General features: G+C 38.1%; 1 protein-coding gene across 1 annotated transcript; it reads left to right on the top strand.

Moving 5' to 3' along the window:
- The first annotated feature begins 2,119 nt into the window (after positions 1–2,119).
- Positions 2,120–20,503, top strand: YME1L1 (YME1 like 1 ATPase). Its single transcript, XM_054627731.2, has 19 exons — positions 2,120–2,328; positions 3,884–4,015; positions 4,839–5,004; positions 5,902–6,000; positions 7,474–7,583; positions 8,582–8,732; positions 8,824–8,931; positions 9,740–9,822; positions 10,688–10,778; positions 11,553–11,705; positions 13,007–13,139; positions 13,619–13,681; positions 14,152–14,264; positions 14,606–14,761; positions 15,534–15,685; positions 16,558–16,684; positions 16,783–16,856; positions 17,492–17,578; positions 18,710–20,503. The coding sequence occupies exons 1-19, from the start codon at positions 2,299–2,301 to the stop codon at positions 18,851–18,853; spliced, it is 2,172 nt and encodes a 723-aa protein (XP_054483706.2). The 5' UTR covers positions 2,120–2,298; the 3' UTR covers positions 18,854–20,503.
- The last annotated feature ends 1,146 nt before the right edge of the window (positions 20,504–21,649 follow it).

Below are 21,649 nucleotides of genomic sequence, written 5' to 3'. Positions count from 1 at the left end.
CTTGATAGCTCCAAGACCTGTGTCCAAAATGGCACAGCCAGGAGGGCTTGTCTGCCAGAGAACGTACCATTCATCCCTCACTGTCTCTTTGCATTTTCTGGGCCAGCGATGGCAAACCGTTCCCTGGGCGTGTCTGTGCTGATGAGGAGTTAGATTAATGTAGTCAGTTGCTTCATCTGCTATTTATCTTAGACGGTTGTTCCACAATTTGTTTCCTTATTTTGGGTATCTCCATGGCTACATTCTGCCTCCCTCTTGAGACAGCAGGGGCAGGGATGCCATTTACAGTGTACTCTGACCTGGCTGTCATCCTCCTGTTCCCAGAGCACAGGCCTTCTGCTGTTTGCACTGCACAGCCCTCAGTGTTTACCAGTTTTACTGCTCTCAGCTGTGTTCTAGGTCACTTTTTTAACCCTTGCCTTACTGATTTTATGTTGGTCTCACATGTACATGGCTGTTCACGTTTCATTCACGCTGATCATAATTGTTCTGTTGCAGTCTGTGCATCAGCGAAGAGCTGTCACTGCAGAGGTCAGTGCACAACAGCAGGTCTCATTTCAGACAGCAGATTAGTTATTAGGCCCTTGTTTTGCTCCAAGATACATCACTTACACCTAGTCAGAGAGACCTTGCTTGTGACTTATGAAGGCAAAATGCTATCCCACAGATCCCAGCAATGCCTGCAATTTAATAAGCAAATGCAGAAAACATGTTTTAAATTAGCTTTTTGTATTGGTATTAAAATACAATTTTTCCTTATCTGTGTGTCATTTAACTCTGCAACATTAGTTTGGGTGTGTCTCACAGGCTGCAATGCCAGTGGAAAAATCCAGCTGAGAGAAGGGTTGGTTCTTGTGCTGGCACCCTAGGCAGACATCAGGGTATGCCAGCAATGGTAGTGCATCAGGAGCGTGTACTCCACAACAGCCTGAGCTCACGGAGAGAGGGCAACACCTCTCTCTTCCCTCGAGGCAGCGTGAGCCATTGTATAGCTAAGTGGAAAGCTGCTTCATGGAGTGGATCTAGATAAATGTTTATTGCCTTTTAGATTTTTTTACTGTTGTCAGGTAAGGTTTCTGCCAAATCAGCAAGCTGAGTTACGTGACTTTGATCAGGAGAGTGCTAGTGGAAAACAGAAGAGACGTATATACACAAAGGCAGGGGGAGGCAGCAGTGCTCATCCAGAGCAGTGCAAGTTGGTGTGGGGGAGCACTTTCAGTTAAGAGCTGTGGTCCGGTGAAAGAAAGAAAACGCTAATAAACTCCCGCAAAAATCGGCTTTGTAGAAGTCCAGATAAATGGCATCCATTGCCCTTCCCTTATTCACTGATACAGTTACTCTATCCTAAAAGGCCACTAGGTTGGTCGGAGAGGATTTTCCCTCGGTGGAACTGTGCTCCCTGTCTCGAATCACCTCCCTGTCTCGAATCACCTCGAATCACCACCTCGAATCACAATCCTCTATTGCTTTAGAAACATCATACACTTAGCTAATATTTTGTTTTAAGGAAAAGGAAAGATAATCCCAAGACAAATGGGCTGTCTGGACAAGAGCCACCAGGATTGAAGTCAGGACTGAGCAGTAACTGGGGAAGGGTAATTCTGGTAGTGGGAGACCCTGACCACCTTACTCAAAACGGACCCCAGACTCAAATGGAAGGAAGAACTGCACCTACACACCGATTAGCATGAGAAGGGAGCTCTATAGCTAACAAATACGGGGTTGAAGTCTAATTAACAAAATACTTATGTAATTTGTAAGCAAGGAATGTTGATGTTGTTGTTAAAATGTATAGTGTCAAGTTTTATGATTGGTAAGCCAGCCTTTCGTGGGTCACCACCTATGTCCCTACGTTGTGCAAACTAGAATACAAATTAGAAATATCTCGCTGCGCGCCGGTTAACGACCCGTGTTCCGGACAGCACCCGGGGGCGATGACAGCGAGCAGGGGCAGGACCCTCTGGCAGTTGCACCGCCGCCGGCCGAGAGCGGGTCCCCCGCGGGGCCCCGCCCGCCCCCCTGCCCGGGCACCCCAGCACCGGCTGCGCCCGCTCCCTTCTTCCGCCTCCGCCCCGAGGCGGCGGCTGCGCGGGGCAGCGGTGGCGGCCCGGAAGCTCTTTGCGCTGCTGCCGCCGCTTCCGGGGCGGCTCGGCCCGGTCGGCGCGGCCGTGGGGCGGACATTTCCCGGAGCGGAGCTGCGGTGCCTCCTCCCCGCCGGCGGCCTCAGCGGGCGGGTTCCTGCGGCTGGGCTGCGAGGCGGAAGAGGCGCCTGCGGCCGCCGCCGGCCCCGCCGGCAGGATGTTTTCCTTCTCCACCGTGCAGCCCCAGGTGAGCGGCTGGCGAGGCGCTCCGGCCCGGTGCTGTGCGCGGCTCGCCTTGCCCCGGGCCCGCTCCCGGCGGGGGCTCGCTCCGTGTCCGGGCGGAGGCGCTCGGAAGGCCCGGCGGCTGCGGGCAGCGACGGGAGGAGCCGCGTTCCTACCTGCCACGTTCCCGGGGCTTTGGGCGTCAGCGCGGCCGCAGCTGGGAGAGGAGCGGGTGGGGGCTAGGGCGGTGTGCGGTCCGCATACGAGGAAAAAGATACATAAATTGGGGAGAGAGAGAGGGGTACAGTAAAAGTTTGGAAATAGTAAAAGCATCCTGAAACGACGAAATAACCTTACATGGCGCTTTTTAGTGTCTGTTTTTGTAGCAGAAGCAAGGGGTGCTGACGTGTTACTACAGTTAAACTATGCTGTTAATTTTAACGGGTTCTTGTGAAAGCCAAGAGGAAATGACTTAGAAGAGTTAGTGGAGGGAAAACCATTGTATTTTGTTACACAGATCAGTCTAAACACAATCAGGAAGGCACCTTTAATTAGGCAATGAGTCTGATGGGACTGGTGAGTTTCATGGACTTTGATCTGAAACAGTGGTTTCGGTTTTATTTTTAAGTTTTGTATTAGTGTGTGATAGACTATAGGATTTGGTTCTTCTCTCCACACGTGGAGAATGTGTTTAAAGCTTTCATTAGAGTAGTGAAATGGAAGAGTTTATATGTTTCTAGGGAGGTGTCATTTCACCAGAGTGAGAAATGCAGATGGAAAGTCTGGTTAGTGGTTGGGATGCTGGCTTTGACCTCTAGAGGCTTTATGGTTTTGCCACAAACTGAGTCTAATTACAATTTTGTACAATTAGTTATGAAACAGTTTTCATGTCTCACAGCACTGTCTCTTTTGATCTGCTGTCTATTCAACACAGAGATGGTAGTCCTTGCAGGAGGACGTTCATAGACATCCCAATTGTGCTTCAGTCAGGAATTGCAATTAGGGATCATTCCAGTAGCCAGGGTTGTGTCCCAGCTCTTGGGACGTGTACAGATTTTGAGGAGGTTCGGAACTGCTGGGGTCGTTTGTCCCATATGTTCACAAGGGATGGAGTCGTGTCAGGAGGAGGAGCCCTGCTACTGGTGCACCTGGGCTTCTGTACTGATTCCTGAGGTGGAGTTGGCTGAATGCTGCCGAGCTGCAGATTTGACTGTCTGCTTTGTGGATTTCATTTTGATCCTTAAGCTGAAAGTGTGATCCTAAGGAAGAAAACATAAAGGCAACATTTGGGAATGGCTAATAATAATGCAAGCAAAAGTACAGTTAATTCAAGTTATAAAAGTATTGCTTTAGAGATGAAAATACAAGTTTCTAATCTGTCATACATGCTTAAACTTTCTCTTTTTTTCTCTTTAAAAAGAGGTATCAGCTAACACTGTGGTGTTGAAGATAATGTGGTTTATAATTAGGTCCTCATTTAAAAGGCAGTGTACAAGATATGCTGTTATAAGTTAGAATTTGGAACAGAAGTATATTTAAATAGTTTAAACAAGTTTAAGTCCTTATCTATTTTTTTCCAGGCTACTGTTCCTCTGAGTCACCTTATCAATGCCTTTCATTCACCAAAAAACTCCACAACTTCTGCCAGCAAAGCATCCATACAGCCTGTCCAGAGGGACACCTCCCCAGAGCATGATCCTCAGAAGAGTGAGGTACAAAAAACCTTTTGAAAAAGCGATGGTTTAACTGATATTAAATCTGAATAATATGAGTTTAATTGAATGTAATATTTGACTGGTCTATAAAATAATGTAATATGACTAAACAAAACAGGATGTTAACATGTAGAATGTATCCTTTTGGCAGAACTGCAGTCAGTGTTTTGCTAGTAAGGATTCTACAAAATTACAGTATTTCATTTTAAAAAAGAGCTGGTACTTGTCTCAGTAATACTTTGCAAATGAGGAAGGGATTTGTTTTCATTTCCAGTTTAATAGTTCTTTCTGTAAAGTAGCAATAAGTTTTCTGTTAATAAACCCTATATTACCTTTTTATTCTGAGTTCTAGCAAAGTCTGTGTCATTATTGCTTGTGAGGAAATGGGGACTGTAACTTAAGACATGTTGAAGGTTTTTGAGAGATTAAGTGGCATGGTTTCATGTTTGGTTTTATTTTTCTGTTAAAATATCTTTCATTATCATTGGGTATTTCTTGCTTTAGACGTTGAAAATTAAAACAGTGCCAAGTAGTATTAGATATTGCCACTTCTCTTTCAACTCACTTCTTATGAGGTTTGTAACTAAGCACTTTTTTGGGAGGAAAACCATGGAATTTCTCAGTAACTGCAGAACTGTGGAAATCTTCATGGGTTCTACTGCTCACCACTGTGTAGTGATTCCATTGTTGGGTCTTTGTGGGGTTTTTTGGTTTGGTTGGTTTCTTTTTTTTCAGTCTGTATTTTCTTCTGGGGCTACTGGGAAATTTTTTCTCTAGGGTAACCTTCTGTAAATCTTTAACATTTATTTCTATTTTTCAGTCTGTATTTAAAAATTTAAGAGATCTGGGATTGTCTGATTTGAAAGCTAACCAGTTCAGAGAGTTGGTGAACAGGCTGCTTCCTGGCTACTGTACAGAAAGCAAAGTCTCCTCGCGGTGGCACACGTCATATGTCTCTGCTCAGTCCTTCTTTGAAAATAAGCATGGTATGTTTGAGTGAAGTGTTTGTGAGAGTTAAATTACAAAGATGAATACAGTTATTCTTCAGTTTAATCTCTTGTGCTGTAGATAATTTGTAGTTAAATGTATTTAATAAAGAGTGTTAATGGATTCTTTCCTGTATACAGCTTGTCTCTGTAAACTTGAGAAATTTAGAAAATTGAACTAATTGTTTCTTTGGATTTGAGTTTGGTTGCTGTTAAACTTTTCTGAACTCAGCTCTATCTCTTATTGATGAGCCTGAGCTGTGAATATACCACCAGTTTATTTCATCAAGACATTAGATTTTGCTAATCTACTTATGTCATAGACATCCCTAGATTACATTTTTATCAATTTTTTACTTAAAGGAATGTGACACAAAGATACTAATTAGAAAGGAATTCAAGGTAGCAAGCTGTTAATACTCCATGTAGAGTATTTCATTGCTGAAATAAACAAGAGTAGTTCCTTGCAGGTGAAGGTGTTTTGTTGGAATTAGTCTAAAATGAAGGAATACCATCGCAGATGCTTAAAAGTCTATTAGAAAAAGAAGTATATAGCTGGCATTTGAGATACTGTCTATATAGTACTGCATTAGAAAGAAGGAGTGTAAGGAATAATATTGCAGAGCTGCTGTTAGAGAAAAGATTTTAAATTGCATTGTGTTGTGAGATACAAAAAAAAAATTAGCTCACTGACAATTGCCTGAAAGCATATAAATACTTGGAAATGCTTCAAAGCTTTGATAGATGTTCTGGTAATTTGTTTAATTAAAGATGCCCGGAGTACTATAGTAAAATAGAATTAATATTTTAAAAACTAAAAAGCAAACTGTGCAAGAAGTAATGTTAAGTTGCTATTTAAGACAGGGTGTATTTACACTTTGTTGTATCTTTTTGCAGGTTTTGTGGATGTTTTCAGTGCTTTACGCTCATCTTGTTTGTACGGACAACATCCTCATCCCCTCCAAAATTTCTGTTCAGATGTTCGGTGTTGGCCAGGTATAAAGCATTAAACTACACTGGTTTTAATCTCTACAGCATTTGTCTGTTCTGGAAAAGTATTTTTGGATTTATTGTAGAGGCATCACTCAGGAAATACCAGTAAGCTTCCAGGAGAAACTTAGGTCAATATTAACACTTTAAATCATGAAGTTATTTTTTGCACTTGAGTAGTGTATTTCCAGAATTTAGTAATCACCATGTTGTTCCAAGATGTCAGTATTTGTGGATTGTAATCTCAAAAGACCACAGATGAATTGACTATTTTTGAATCAATAAATATGTTGAATTCAGTACTCATCCAGTTGAATTTTCTGAGGGGTTTGGTGACTGGTGGCATTAGTGAAAACATAATAAACAGTTCAGGAAGTTCAGGTATTGTCTAAATTCAGTTTTTCTGATGCCATCTGTAGGTATATCTATGTTTGTATCCTGTGGCAAAGAGAAATGCTGACAGTATGGAGCCCAGTAATGAGTCACAAGGAAGGGGGCAGATTTTTAAGCATTTTATACAGGGGGGAAGCTGAAGGATCTGAGGTTTTAGTTAGCAGAATAAAAGGCAAGGAGTGATCCAATTGCTGTTGGAGCCATATCAGTTACCCTTCTCATATACACCTCAAAGAAGAGGCAACAATCCCAAGTAAAAGCAAATGAAATAAAACCTGTTTGAAAATTTTCACATTGAGAATGGTTAAGTTCTGAAACAGATCATGTGGAGAAGTTTGGTTATCTTAATCCTTGGGGATTTTCAAAACTGAGCTGGACAAGGTCCAGCACTATCTGATCAAATGTTAGACCTTTTTTGAGCAGGACTCAAGGGTCAGCTGCAGAAGTTCTTTTTATCTGGTGCTGTTCTAGAACAACAAATAACTTAGTGAAACCAGTCTAATTGACTGGTGTTGCTGTTTATTTTAAAATGTAGTAGTAAAAGAAGGAAAACGTTCACTTGTGGTAAAATGTCCCTCACAAGGTTTCTGATGTGGTAGGAGAGAACTTAGAGTGTCATTAGCTCACTGTGATTAAAGGGTCTCGTTTCTTTTGTCACTAAGGAAGTTAACAGTACACTGAAACCATTCCAGTTCTCCTCAGGGCATTTTACCAGCAGAGCTCACAAAGCATTATTCCCATCCTTCTGCATTTGCTTCTGAATGTTTCATTTTTGTCAGCCTGCCTGGATTTAACTGTCTGAATGTCTCCTCTTCCCTGAGTTGGCCAATTAGCTATAATTTACAACATGAACCCAGATTATTTTAACTTGAAAATTTATGTGAAATAGAAGTTTACTGGCCAGGTCAGATGACAAATAGAGTTTGTGATTACATAACTATCCATTTACAGTACAGTGGATATGTTGGGAAGATTATATTCCATATTCTTTCATATAATAGTTTCAGAAATTTCTTAAGACTTTTTTTTTTTGGTAGTGGTAATAATGATTAGGTTTTAACTTCTGTTTATTCTTACTACATAAAGTTTACATACAGACACGGAACTTTAAGACTCTGAGATCAAGATCAAGACGTCTGCAGTCAACATCTGATCAATTCACAGAAACAAAAAGTTCACTTTCTTCAATTTTGAAGGTAAATATAAGTAACATTAAGTTGTTTTGGGCTTACTCAAACCACCTCTTTCTCTTGACTAAACCATCAAAATTTACCAGGGGTGTTTTCTTTCACTAGCATGAAAATAATTCCTAATTCTAAAACTTGAGCTAATGGCAGTGTATTGTTTTTTCTTATTAATGCATATATTTGTTCCATATATCACCAATTATTTGAATTTTTAGGAGATCAGTTTCAGCATATAACTATGGTTTTAACTCTAGAAATTAAATTCTTTATTTTCTGTTTCTAAAACAGAATATAAACTAAAAATAGTTTCAAGTCAAAGGAATTATTTCTTTGAGCAGAAATACAGCTAGTTTAACATACAAGAATGTGTGTTTTCAAGTCAGCAGATAATTATCCAAAGCAGTAACAAAATCAAGTTAACCTGGGTACGTTTTGCTTCTAATTGCTGATTGTACAGAAGTCAGGCTAACTAAGGCTTTTCATTTAACTCTGTGTGTAAACTATCTTTGAACTCTTCCCTTCTTCTAGGCATATGTGGTTTATTTCATCTGGGGACTAGGTGTAGTGTGGATAAAGATAAAACCAGAGCTACCTCCATGCAGTGCTGCTCTGAAATTTGACAGGGCATATAAGATGTATTTGCTTAAGCTCCATCAAAGTGATACTTGCAAAGATATTTTGCAATTGGAAATAAAGCAAGAAGCTTAAGCTAATAAGTCCCACTGAATGCAGTGAACAAAGCTGGCTGTGTACAGATCTGTCTTAGGGTATGTTTTCAGTTTGGAACTGGGATCCAGGAGGGCTCAGCAAAAATGGGAATGCCTGTGCTCAAACTATGGGGATTCACACTTGAGCTACTGGCCTGTACCCTCTAACTAACCCAGTAGCACATGAATTATATGCCGTTGAAATTTTATTTTTTTCCTATCACCCATGTTGGCCAGCTGGTAAGTTAATTGTTTATGAAAACTTGGTGTATACTAACACTGCTTTGGAAAACATTGCAGGGTTTTATCCTGAGAAAGCGACGAATTGATGTTGAAAACTTAGACACACTAATGAAAACAAAAAACATCCCAGAGGCACACCAGGATGCTTTTAAAACTGGTTTTGCAGAAGGCTTTTTGAAAGCACAGGTATTCCTGCAAAAAACACTTGGTAAGTTGTTTTAATTCACATATCTTGTCTTTGCAATTAGAAAGTAGTTTATTTTAGCCCATGTTAAATATGTTTTTATTTTCTTTTACAGATTCCTTAAGAAGATCACGTTTGCTTTCTTTCTTTCTCTTCGTTCTTTGTTTTTATCTTGCTATATATTCATCATTTTTACCTGGGAAAGGTTCCTTTTCTGATGCTGGTTAGTTAATGTTTTTTTTCACACTGTTTCACTTGTGTTGTTTCTTCCAACAGTTTTAGCATAAATTAAATATGTTTTGGCATTGTGATTGGTTTTTATTAGTACACTGAAAAGTTATCCTAAGAGTTATTTACTGCTTCTGGCTACAGCCTTTCAGATGACAGTGCAACAAAACGTTTATGAAAACAAAAATGTTCTGTGTCAGTATAATTACTGTGTTTCTTTTGGTGAAGTAGTAACATGGAACCAGAGAAGTCAGACTGGTCACCAGTTAGGTATTTGACTTTCAGTTTAGATTATGTGTTACCTAGATCAGCTGTAAGCAAGATAGTTTGAATTTTCAATCTGTAATCACAGCCTAGTTTATAGCAACCAGGAACTTGTGTGGCTAAATTGCCATCTTGTGAAACCTCTTGGAAATAGTGGAACAATCAAAAGGCTGAGCTAACGTAATTGGAGATGTTCAACTTGATGTTTAGTTATCACCTGAGTCTCAAGAAAGTTAGGATATGTATAGAAACACTGAGGGAGAAGTTCTGGCTTTGTGTACATGCTTCTGGATGAGGAGCTTTCTGTACTACACGTGACTAACAAGCATATCACTGAATTAATTGCAAATATTTTAAAAGATTTTTTTGAAACATAAATCTTATTCCTGCTGGACAGTTGTAAATGAACACATTCCCTGTCAAAAGGGCAGGTGTAAGGTCAGTGTCTTACTGGCATGTGTTCAGGTGCAGCACTCAGTCTTGCAATGAAATGATTTTGTGTGTAAATTTGTTGTTCGTCATCTGCTGTTTGCTCTTAGTACGCTTTCGAACATCAAGTATCTTTGATGCAGCAGTTGATCCAATCCAGCTGAAAAATGTCACCTTCGAACATGTTAAAGGGGTAAGAGCAAAAGTAAAATGTGTGCAAGTTCTTGTTTTAAGTAATCTTTGTGAGTCTGATGTTAGCTAATCATTATGAATGTCTTAGTCTGTTCAAGAAATTTCTTTGTAGGAAGTGAAGCTTTATATGCATTGACCACTCCAAGGTGAAGGAACCACTCTTTTTTAACTTTGTTTTAACCACTTTTTTCTACTTTGTTTTTGTGGAATTCAATACCTCATAAAAGGTGCACTCTACTTGTTGAATAACATTTTTAAAGACTCTAATAGGAAATGGCAGGCCATAAATATCAATATTAATCTACCTTTTGCAGAAGTTAATTGGCATATGAAGATGATAATGCCATTTGGTCGTTTGTCTCTTAGTACCATCTCTTTCAGGCAGTGTTATTGGGACAGGAGATAGGGAGATTCCCAGAAAGAAGTGGGCATGTCACTGCTGATAGGGTACCTCTGTTTTTTCTGTTCAATTGTTCTTTGACTATTAGTGGCAAAATGAGGACCTCCCTCTTTCCTTCCCCTTGGACAAATAGATAGAATTAGTCTCTTTTTAATTAAAAAGACTAATATTTTGATTTGGAATTTTTGATTTTGTGTTTATTTCTTTGGTCATACCTGGTCTTGAACTGTTTGGTTGTTCCTTCAGTGTTACTGAGTTTAATGTTTACTTAGTCCTGCAAACAGTTTTAGGATAGGTTGAATTAAATATTGGTATCCACACAAATTCTGTGGTACACTTTAATCTTTTTCTGTTTGTATTTTTTTTCAATACACAATTAGGGACTTAATCTCTAATAGAAAACTTACATAGAAAAACATGCAGTGTTTTATAAATGCTTATTTTATGGCATGTTTTTCATGTATAGGTTGAAGAAGCTAAGCAGGAATTGCAAGAAGTAGTGGAATTTCTGAAAAACCCCCACAAATTTACTGTATTAGGAGGTAAACTTCCAAAAGGTAAGAATAATTGCTCAGCAGAAGTTAAAAACCTATGTAGCCATAGCTGTGAGGCATGTTCTGTACTGAGTGACTACTTTACAGCCTAGTTTCTTACTATTTCTTCATGTATTATGCAAACTAAATTTTGAGGTTAGACAAAATTTACTGTGCCTTATTCAGTTATTGAACTAATAAACAGTGGTATTTTGTCCTGTAAAGCAGGAGGGTTTATTAACTGAACTCTTAAAAGGCCTTTATTTCTTTCTTATGGCTTTTAGCACCTTTAGTGCCTAACTGCTTTAGATAGTTCAGAAACCAATGTTTTTATGTAAAAGGATGATTAAGATCATAGTGGAAATCTGCATAAATCCAAAATGCATAGATCTGAGAAATCTGTTTCCTGTTAGTGCTCTACACTGTTTAAAGACAGTTACTTGGAAGGATTTAATAAAAAAAAAAATCCACAGAAACAGCCAGGAAAATATCAGTCTGAAGCAAACACTATTAGGGATTCAGCTGCTAAACTCAACATTAAATCTGCAGAATATTTCAGGCTTCTGTTTTGATGGTCTTACAAGTCCTTGTTGTTGTTTAAATAATGGATCAAATTGTATCTAGATCTGTTCAAGGAAGCTCCTTCAGACTGGCAGTAATGAGCACTACCTGAAATGGGATCTTAACACCTTTTGGGAGCCAAGTGTACATTATTTCCTCTAATGCATGGAAGAAACTACTCATATAAGAAGACTGTGTGGGTGTGGTGGTTTTGTTGGGTTTTTTGTTTGTCTTTAGGCATTTTGTTAGTTGGACCACCTGGTACTGGCAAGACACTCCTTGCGCGGGCTGTGGCGGGGGAAGCCGATGTTCCATTCTATTACGCGTCCGGCTCCGAGTTTGATGAGATGTTTGTTGGGGTGGGAGCCAGTCGCATCCGGAGCCTCTTCAGTAAGTTAAATATTCCTGGGTTTGAAATCTTTTCACATGTAAGATTAATAATTATTCAGTGTTGTTTAAATGGCTTGATTAGTTACAATTCTGGTTACTGGAAAGTAGTCATGTATGAGACAAATAAAGCTTTAATTGTGTAGGTAAATGTCCCAATTCTGTGAGCATCAGTTAACTGTAACTTCTTCCTACCCATCACATGAAATGATAGCTAAACTTATAACTGATTTTACAATGGTCCCAGAGAGAAGTAGTAATTTAATTAGAAATATAATGTTCTATACACTAAATTGAATATTTGAAATTGTAATTTACTTAGTCATATATAAATTCTAGTAAATTTTAATTGTAAATGTAAGATGAAAAAATTGAGTTAACCTTCTCAATTACTGCCTCCATATTTAGTTTTTTTTACTCTGAATTAAAGCTTTATGGCATCGTGGCATGGAAATAAGCTGACATTTCCTTTCACAGACCCATCGGCAGGATAACAAAACTTTCAAAACTAATGTTTAGATTTATAGCTTTCACAGAAAAGACTTCCTGTTTTAAGTGTGAAAATATTATTGGGGAAAAGAAAATCCAGCTTCCCTCTTAAATGGAAGATTGATAGGGTCAAATACATACAATTTACAAAGTAATTTGCATTTGTAGAAAAAATGTGAATTTACATGGATGGGGTGCAAAATATAGTACACGTAGTACCTTAAAAATGCATTTCCTTCTGTTGACTACAGAAGTGTGGACACCTGACTGGTAATATTAATGTTACAGATATGTCTGGGGGGTAAAATGAATTGCATCCTGGTATGCATGTACCAATTGATGGTCTTCATGCTTATTACAGCATTTTTATTTTGTGTTTTAATACCTGTAAACTTGAGTGTGAGCCCTTCATTGTAAAATAACAAGAAGTTCTATTAAAGTAATTTAGTGTTGAGACCATCAAGTTTTATATTGTTTTTATTTAATAGGCAAATATTCTCTACCTAAGCCTATAAAATAAACTCTTGTAAGAAGTTCATACAAAATAGGACAATTTCATAGTTTATTTTACTAGTGATTTCTTGTAGCCTGATAAGAATAAGCTGATAAGGAAATATATTTTTGAAATTGCAAGATAAAGAGAGTGAAGATTCTCTTTCCTTTTTTTAAGACTAAAAGCAAGACAGTTTTTGTGATGTCTAATAGAACACTCTGTAATCCAGGAATAACAGAAACAGTAGAATCCTGAACTACCTGATAGACTGTCTGTTCCTTTGTGTGGTTCAAGGTTCCTTCTGCTATTTTCCTTTTGTCAGGGGAAGCAAAAGCAAATGCACCTTGTGTTATTTTCATTGATGAATTGGACTCTGTTGGTGGGAAGAGAATTGAATCTCCAATGCACCCCTATTCAAGACAGACCATTAATCAACTCCTTGCTGAAATGGATGGGTAAATATATGAATTCTGAGGGCACAAAAGGTGCTTGACTGACTGGTATTTTTGGTATGTGGGTGAACTTTTTCCTCTTGTCAGCTTTGAAGTTTTGTGTAATTTTTTGGAATGCTTTTAAGGATATATATTTAATATGCTTTTATGGCTATTTTCTAGTACTGCCAACAGTAGCATTAATGGACTTACTGTAAAGAATATAGAAGCTTTTGAGTTGTATTTGCACAACAGCTGCAGTTTATTTAAAATAATTTCTAAGTTTTTTAGCCTGGTTATATATCTAAAGGTAGAAGCTCAACACAGAGATTAGACCATGTTTTTAACCAGTTGCTGAGTTTAACATGGTCATTCTTAGATCACATGTTTTAGTGTGAAAGCATGTTTTTGACTGGCCAGTAAGGTCAGTAACAATAGTTACTGACAAAATTGTAAATTCTGTGTCCAGAAAAAAAATAAATCACACTTTGTTTTCCACACAGCTTTAAACCAAATGAAGGTGTTGTTATTATTGGTGCCACAAACTTCCCTGAAGCATTAGACAAGTGAGTATAATTCATTGCTTGTTTTACAGACCATATAGTAAAAAACGCCTGCAACAAAACCAAAGTTGCTTGTGAAAATCTTCAAGTATTGCACTGTCATAGCTGGAGTTCTCCCTCTTAAAAAGGATGTGTATTGACTGGTTTTTGGCATTTAATAGGTTGCAGAGTTAAATATGGAGAAATAATTAATATGTTTCTAAACATTTGAAATTTCTGCAAGTTTTTCAGCTAAATTGATAAGCTGCATTCCTTGTTCGGAACACAAAATTTTCAAATGCAAAAAAACCCTTTAAAATTAGTTGTCAATAAATACCTTTAATCTGTCTTTTTACAAGCAGATAAGAAAAACATGTTCTTTTCATATGTGTAGATATCTTTAGAACCAGCAATGGATTTTTGTTCCTTGATATACATTGGTAAGTTTCCTGCAGTATTTTTGAGTCAATGTACTAAATTGTCATTTCCCTTAGTGCTCTAATACGTCCTGGTCGCTTTGATATGCAAGTTACTGTTCCCAAGCCTGATGTAAGAGGTCGCACGGAAATTCTGAAGTGGTACCTTAATAAAATCAAGTATGACCCATGTAAGTAAATATTTTACTGTAGTCTCTTTTTATGTAACAGATTTTATCCTGGATCTGCCCCCTCAGCTTAGTCCTTTGTTCCATTAGCAATTGTGGCTTTACTGCATCAATAAAGAACACAAAAATTGTCTCCTATGTCGTGTTCTCTGTGATCCTTAAGAGTTCATAGTGTCTTGAGAATTAAGCTTAATTTCTTTTAAAACTGATTAGTTTGTTTATTATTTTTGTTTGTTTAATGCATCATTTTTTAATAGAATATGATTCTTGCTTAAAGTTTCAGGAGCAATATGGACTCTAATAAACACAATGGTTTTGCTTTGGTTTTTTTTCTTCCCCTACAGCTGTTGATCCGGAAATAATTGCACGAGGCACAGTAGGATTTTCTGGAGCAGAGCTTGAAAATCTTGTAAATCAAGCTGCCTTAAAGGCAGCTGTTGATGGAAAAGATATGGTAACCATGAAAGAACTAGAATTCTCAAAGGACAAAATTCTAATGGGTAGGATTTTATACAAAAGACATTAATGTATATTACAATTCATTAATGTATATTACAATTTTCTTACATGATAAGGACTTTTACAGGGGAATGGAGAAGTATTTATGGTGTTGTTTTCAGATTGTTGCACTGTGGCTTTTTTTTTTTTGGTGTTTTTTTTGTTTGTTGTTTGGTTTGGTTTTTTTTATAGTGGGGTTGGGGGGGATTTCTTTGTTTGTATTTTTTTTTAACAAATAAAGTTTCCTATTAGTTATTTCTGAATAGAACCTTCTGAGACCAGAGAGTAGTATGTAAAATTTAATGTAGAATACATTCTTTAAAATTTCATACCATTTTTAAAATTAAAAATGCTGCATGTCCTACTTCAGCCTGGAGGGAGACACAGGCTTGATTTCTTATCCTTCCCTTACGGATGACCAGAAATCTGGAGCGTCTGTTTAACTTCTCATGTGGTAGCACAAATCTTAAACATCTTAGACATAACCACTATAAATCTGGTGTATTCATGCTTGAGAGAGGAAATGGAGTTTTCTCAGATACTTAGACTGCATTTTAAATCTTCTACTTTAAAAGCAGCTTGTCTGTAGAATATGTTTGGGTCCATTGTTTTAGACATTGAAATCTGACTCGTAAACATTTTGCACTTAAGTATTGGTTCCCTTTGATCACTTGCTGTTCCTTGGCTGCTTTGTGCCCTGTTTGAGTTTATGTAGGGTGTGGATTGCAGTGGCCAGCTGTACAAAAAGGTGTATTTAATGTTCCTCTGTTTAAGGACCTGAGCGTAGAAGTGTAGAAATTGATGAGAAGAACAAAACCATCACAGCTTACCATGAGTCTGGACATGCTATCATTGCCTATTACACCAAGGATGCCATGCCGATCAACAAGGCCACAATCATGACACGAGGAACAACACTGGGACATGTGAGTGTTTCTTCATCCATTTTTTAGTATTTTTAACTTTTGTTTAGTTTATTAATACTTCTTTATTTAGTTTTATTTTTATGTTGGTTTGGTGGTATAGAAGAATTTGTAACGATGCTATGTGCTGTGATTATGTTAATGAATATTGTAGTCTTTTGAAATACTCAGTTATGAGCAGTCTCTTGGGAAAACCCAAGGTCATCCTTTCTGTGTGATAAAAAGCTTTCTTTCTTCATTTTTTAATAAATTATTGGGCACTGGTATAACAGTTCACATGTACAAGGCAATAGGAATATAAGTAAGTTTCATTTTGCTGCAGTTGAAATAGCACCCAACAGCAAAATTTTGAAGAACACCTAAAGGACTGGTAGGTAGAAGCTCAACTGTACTTTTAAAACAGAATCCTTTATCAGGTTGTTCTTTGTCCAGTTTGGCTTTTTTAAGCTTCATTGGTTACCTGCCTTGTTTTTTTGCATAGATATCCATAAGTTTTTCTTTTTTGCCTGTATCTACCAAGCATTTGAACAGAAAAATATTTCTATTATGTCTCTTCCTGTTGAACTTTTTCAAGTTAATGTGTTCAGTTAATGAAAACCACTGGTCTGAATCCTCTGGGCAAGTTGATTTGTTCTGTTTCTTCTGGCAGTAGTTGCTCACATTGATGGGGTGCTCAGGGTCTGAGGAGGCTGTTCCAGTCGTTCCACTGAGCACCTCCAAGCAGTCCTGATGAATGCATATACCAGAGGCATGCCAGAGCATGCAGAGTGTTACATAAAATCTTTATCTGCTTCAGATATAAACAAGAATATTTTTGAGATTACTTCAGTACTTCTTCAGTTTTTGGTAGCTGACCACAGTTCTGTACCTTACAGGTATCTTTGCTCCCAGAAAATGACAGATGGAGTGAAACTAGATCCCAGTTGCTTGCACAGATGGATGTCTGTATGGGAGGAAGAGTAGCAGAAGAGCTCATATTTGGAAGTGATCACATCACAACAGGTCAGCTAATTGGTAGTTAAAAGAGTTTTTGATCAAGGGTGTGGGCTGGCATGTTTAATGTGGTTTCAGTAATGTAACTTGGATCTGTTTGCTCTCAGGTGCTTCCAGTGATTTTGACAATGCTACCAAAATTGCAAGACTGATGGTGACTCGATTTGGAATGAGTGAGAAGGTAGTATCATCAATCCTTTAATATTTATATGGAGTAAAACCAAGTTCTGTTCTCTAGCTAAAGCCTATTTGTCTGTCACTGATCTTTGAGATTAGGGTAAGTAGTTATCACAAAAAGAGTAAGCCTTATGACCTGGTCTGATATAGAGAGCTCAACTAGAAATCCTGTGTATGACAGTTAAAAAAATTACCTCGCAGGATTTTCACTTCAGAATTGCCTTGAAAATCTCAAATATCTTCAGGAAATAGTTATTCTAAAGCCAGACATTTTGGAATTGAAGATAATTCTGAGTCTGGGAGGGCAAAGGAGGTAACAAAAGTGAGTTTTCTGGACTTAAGAAGCTTCTTTAGTCATGTTGATTGTTTATCAAGTATTAGTAGTCTAGGCATTTTGTTTTGGTTTTTAAGTAAGAAAGCACCTAATTAGGATCTGTACTGTGACCTATTGAAACACAATTCTGCAGTAACTACACAGTTGATGGATAGGCTTGTTTTGCTTCTGCTTAGAGCGCTACAGCAGGCATTTGACTCATGATTTTGTTTGCATGCAGAAGCAGTAGGTGCTGAAACTCCTAGAGAGTCTTATGTGTATGACTGCAACAGTAGCAAGATAAAGATATTTTTGTTGTTGTTTAGCTGGGTGTTATGACCTACACTGATCCGGGGAAAGTCAGCCCGGAAACCCAGTCTGCAATTGAACAGGAAGTGAGGACACTTCTACGGGTAAGAGCCTCTCCCCCTCCACTCTCATATTCTGAGATCAATTGAACACCTGCTTGATTGATTACTTCATTTAAGTCATGTATACTGGTGAAAATACACCAGTGGATGGAAGTATTCCCAAGTATTTAATGTAGCTGCAATTTTGAATCTCTACGTATCAAAACTTGTTGGTGATTGTCATGCACAAGTAGTGTAAATCAAGTTGGTGGTGTTGGGCTCTTTAATATACTCTTTAACACTTCTGTTTGGTCAGGATTTGTATTTTTCCTATTCAATTCACAGAGAAAGTATGGCTACAAATTGTTTTAGAACAGATGTGGATGTTTTATGTTACTTTCACATTTCATAACTCCCAAGAGAAGTAATTTTGTATAAAATCACAGGAATGGCCATATCAGATCAGAATGTTGCCTCCAGTGTCCTGTTCCTCACACTGATCAGTGTCAGATGCTTGGGGAAATTTGTAACATTTGATAATCACTGGACTTCCTGATCACTGTTCTGGTAAACTGACTTAGTTTGGTACAGGCAGGAGGATTACTTGTAACATTTAAATGAGTAACACTTTTCCTGTAGTTGTTTTTGAACTGATTTGGCCTTGTGAGAACTACCAGGGTAGAACTAAAAGTTGAAGCTGGTAATGCTGGCAGTGCACATCCACTTGCAGCAACTGGTGACTTAGTGCAGCTGGTAGCTTTCAGCTTTCTAAAACTACATAGTGTTTTGAGTTTTATAAATATTTAAAAATGCTTGTCTTTGAGGAAGAAATCTGTGAATGCTGTAGCTTTGCTCATAGTGCAAAAAAAATTGTTATAAAAATCAGGAAATTTTTCAGTAAGTCTTTTCTAAGTCATATGTAACAATACTAAGGTTTATCTCAGGACTTTGTTTTTAGCCCTACTTGTGCAAAATGCACAGGTGGCATGAAGTGTTTGGTTGCTTTTCATTAATTATGCTGGCTGTATTTTAAAGCTTTGTGAATCGGGAGCCATGCTAGCTTTGAAATGTAAGGCACAAGTTTAAATGTTTGTCTCAAGCTGTATTTACCTGGAAACAATTTTTAAAGTGGGATCTTGCTGTTGGTTTTGTTGTAAAGTCTTAAAATCTCCTTCTATGTGTTCTTCAAATTAGGACTCCTATGAGCGAGCGAAGAACATCCTGAAGACTCATGCAAAAGAACACAAGAATTTAGCAGAAGCTTTATTGAAATATGAGACTTTGGATGCCAAAGAAATCCAAATGGTTCTAGAGGGAAAAAAACTAGAAGTAAGATGATAACTTCTGGGATATGTAACTGATAATTTGAAGAATGTACATCTAGCAATGCAGTAGTCTTACGCAGCATAGCCTTTTTTTCTCTTCCTGATGTGTGTATGGCATTAGTGTCACTTTAATATTAGTCTGTCTCTTGTGAGCTTCTGTTACCCATCTATTTGTTGTGTCTCATCAGAATAAGACACAAAATAAAGCAAGTTCCTCATCCTCTGCTCCTTATACTCTTCGCACAAGAAGTTATTCAGAAGGATAAATCTCAGGGTTGAATTCAGCATTTTGATTCAATCAAATGTGTTGAAGCTGAGCAGAAAAACATGCAGATCCACTGGTGTGTGTTGGCACAGCTTCCTGGGCCGTGCTGCTACATGTGTGTTTGAAGTGATACCTCACAATGTGTGCGCTGGGATGTTATGGTGAGTGACAGACTGAGATGTAAAGCAATAGTATGTTGTGTAGCTATTGCTCATACTCTGTTTGAGGTTAGAGACCACTATTAAAGACTTCTTATTTAGAAATGTAACAAAACATCTCAAAGAATGAACAAGCTACATGGTTGGGAGCACCGTGCTAGACAAAAATGTTAGTGGTCATGTTTCCAGTACTCTTGGGGTTAAAATACACATATGTATGGCTGGGAGAGAAATTGCAAAAACAACAGGCTAAATGTGTCTAAGCCTCTTTGGACCATGTTTTGGGTGAAAGTATAGCAGGGATAAGAGAAATACCTGTGACCTCTGATGTGCTGCTGACAAGTTTCTTAAAATTTTTATTACTGCAGTAGACAGATGACAGTGCTTTGATGACAGTGCTTTTACACTGCTGGAAATTCTACAGAACTAGTTTCTATTAATACTATGTATGGTGTTTGATAATCCAACAGATAATCTCTTCGAAGAGGACAACGTCACTCACGGAAAAGTAATTCAGAAAATGTTTGAAGCATGTGTTGTTTCAAATAACATTTCTAGTTCTGTTCTATGGTAGAAGTAGGGAAATAAAACCTTTTCTTTCAACCCTTACAGAAACCTTGGGAAATTCTAAGAAAATACAAAAAAAGTTTTGAAAACAAGACTGGTTTCCAATCAAGTGGAAGTGATGGCTAGCAATTATATACGAGTATTCCTCTGATCTCATGGAACTGGATTTTAGGAATAACACATCTTGATCATAATCCTTCTGCACAATCAGTTGTAGTTTGTGGGATTACAAGCTTCTGTTGCAGAGAGGGCATGTATTAGCATGTTAATGTTGAGGGTTACCATATTTGGACATTAAAATAGTTGGGCTGGTGCCAAGAAATGTGAATGGAAACTGGTAGCTACACCTAAAACTAGAAGTAACATAGTATTTTAGAATTTTCTGAGTGTAATGCTTGATTATAACCTTGTTTTTTTAGTAAAAGCACATGCTTTTTTTATTCCCCTTTCAAAGGAAGATCAACTTTCTTTTTTGCCTCTTTTTGTCAACTTACTATAGTGGCATCCTGCTCAGCGTGGGAGAACTTCCAAATATTATAAAACGGTATAGGAAATGTCTAGGCTGACTAGTTACAGTTGTACATGTATTTTGGAAATATGCCAATAGAAACAGAAGTATACTGCATATTTGACATCTGGTTTTGGAGTAATAAAGGTTAATTTTAATTATGCACATTGGTTTTCTTCTTATTTACTGTAAATTGCTATAAAATGTAATACCAAGTTCCCTAGTATGTAAATTGAGGTGTATACAACATTTAAAATTGTAAATAAATTTAAGAATTATGGCAAAATTGCACTCTCTCTAAGTGAGATTTCTAGGGAATGTTCTCCCTAGAAATTCACACCTTTTTTCAATTGCTGCTTCAGTAGTGGGACTTGGAGGGGATCTTTTCCAGCTAAATAATGTGAATTTGCATTTAAGAGAAGCAAAAAATCTTTTTCTTCTTTGAAGCTACTAAAATCTGTATTGAATGATCTTATTTATGGGGGTAAGTTTTTGAAGTCCAACTTTTCTTATTCAAAAGCTTCTTGCTGTGTGCATAGTATAGTATCAAAAAGAAAAAAAAAAGTGATGTATCATTGGGTTCATGAAAGATTATTACAAGATTAGCCATAAAGTGTAAAGGGTATCTTTGCTTTCTGGCCAACTTACCAGCACAAGTATTACTGAAGAGTTTACTGTCATTCCTAGTTGGTTTTGTGTGTGTAACATATTCCAAGAAACTTGTCTGGTGAGGTATTCGATTTGATGGCTGGTGCTCTTGCGAGCACCTAGGAGCTCGAATTTCTCCTTTCATGTTACTGGGCAGAGATTGGAGAGCACTGGGTTGGGTTTGTGTGGCAGGGCTTTTGTAGTGAGGAGGCTACATGGCTGGCATCTGGGAGAAGATGCCAGAAGCTTCCCTGTGTCCAGTAGAGCACTGCCAGATCGCTCTAGGAGGACCTGCTTCTGTCCAAGGCTGAGCCCATCAGCCCTGTTGGTAAAGCCTCTGGGACAACACACTTAAAGAAGGGGAAGAAGCTCTGCCCAAGAGCAATTGCAGCCAGAGAGAGAGGAGTGAATAGGTGAGAGAAACAGCTCTGCAGACACCAAGGTCAGTGAAGGAGAGGTAGCAGGCTTAGAGTGAGAGTCCTCCTCACCCTGAGGAGGGAGGAGTGGCAGAGGCGACCTGTGATGGACTGACCGCAACCCCAGTTCCTGTCCCACCCCCACCCTGCTCTTACCGCTTGAGGGGGAAGAGGTAGAGAAAAATGGAAGTGAAAATGAAAACAGGAAAGAAGAGGGGTAGGGGAAGAGGTGGTGTTAAAATTTGGT

This window comes from Agelaius phoeniceus, chromosome 1 (genome assembly GCF_051311805.1).
Source record: "Agelaius phoeniceus isolate bAgePho1 chromosome 1, bAgePho1.hap1, whole genome shotgun sequence".
Lineage (NCBI taxonomy): Eukaryota > Metazoa > Chordata > Aves > Passeriformes > Icteridae > Agelaius > Agelaius phoeniceus.
Note: the sequence above shows the minus strand (reverse complement) of the source record. Positions and strands in the feature narration are given on the sequence as shown.

Bases quoted from the DNA above. Each gene is read 5' to 3' on its own strand.
- YME1L1 (XM_054627731.2), top strand. From the start codon at position 2,299: ATGTTTTCCTTCTCCACCGTGCAGCCCCAG. The intron at 13,682-14,151 runs GTGAGTATAATT...CATTTCCCTTAG, and splicing joins TTCCCTGAAGCATTAGACAA to TGCTCTAATACGTCCTGGTC. The intron at 14,762-15,533 runs GTAGGATTTTAT...CCTCTGTTTAAG, and splicing joins AAAGGACAAAATTCTAATGG to GACCTGAGCGTAGAAGTGTA.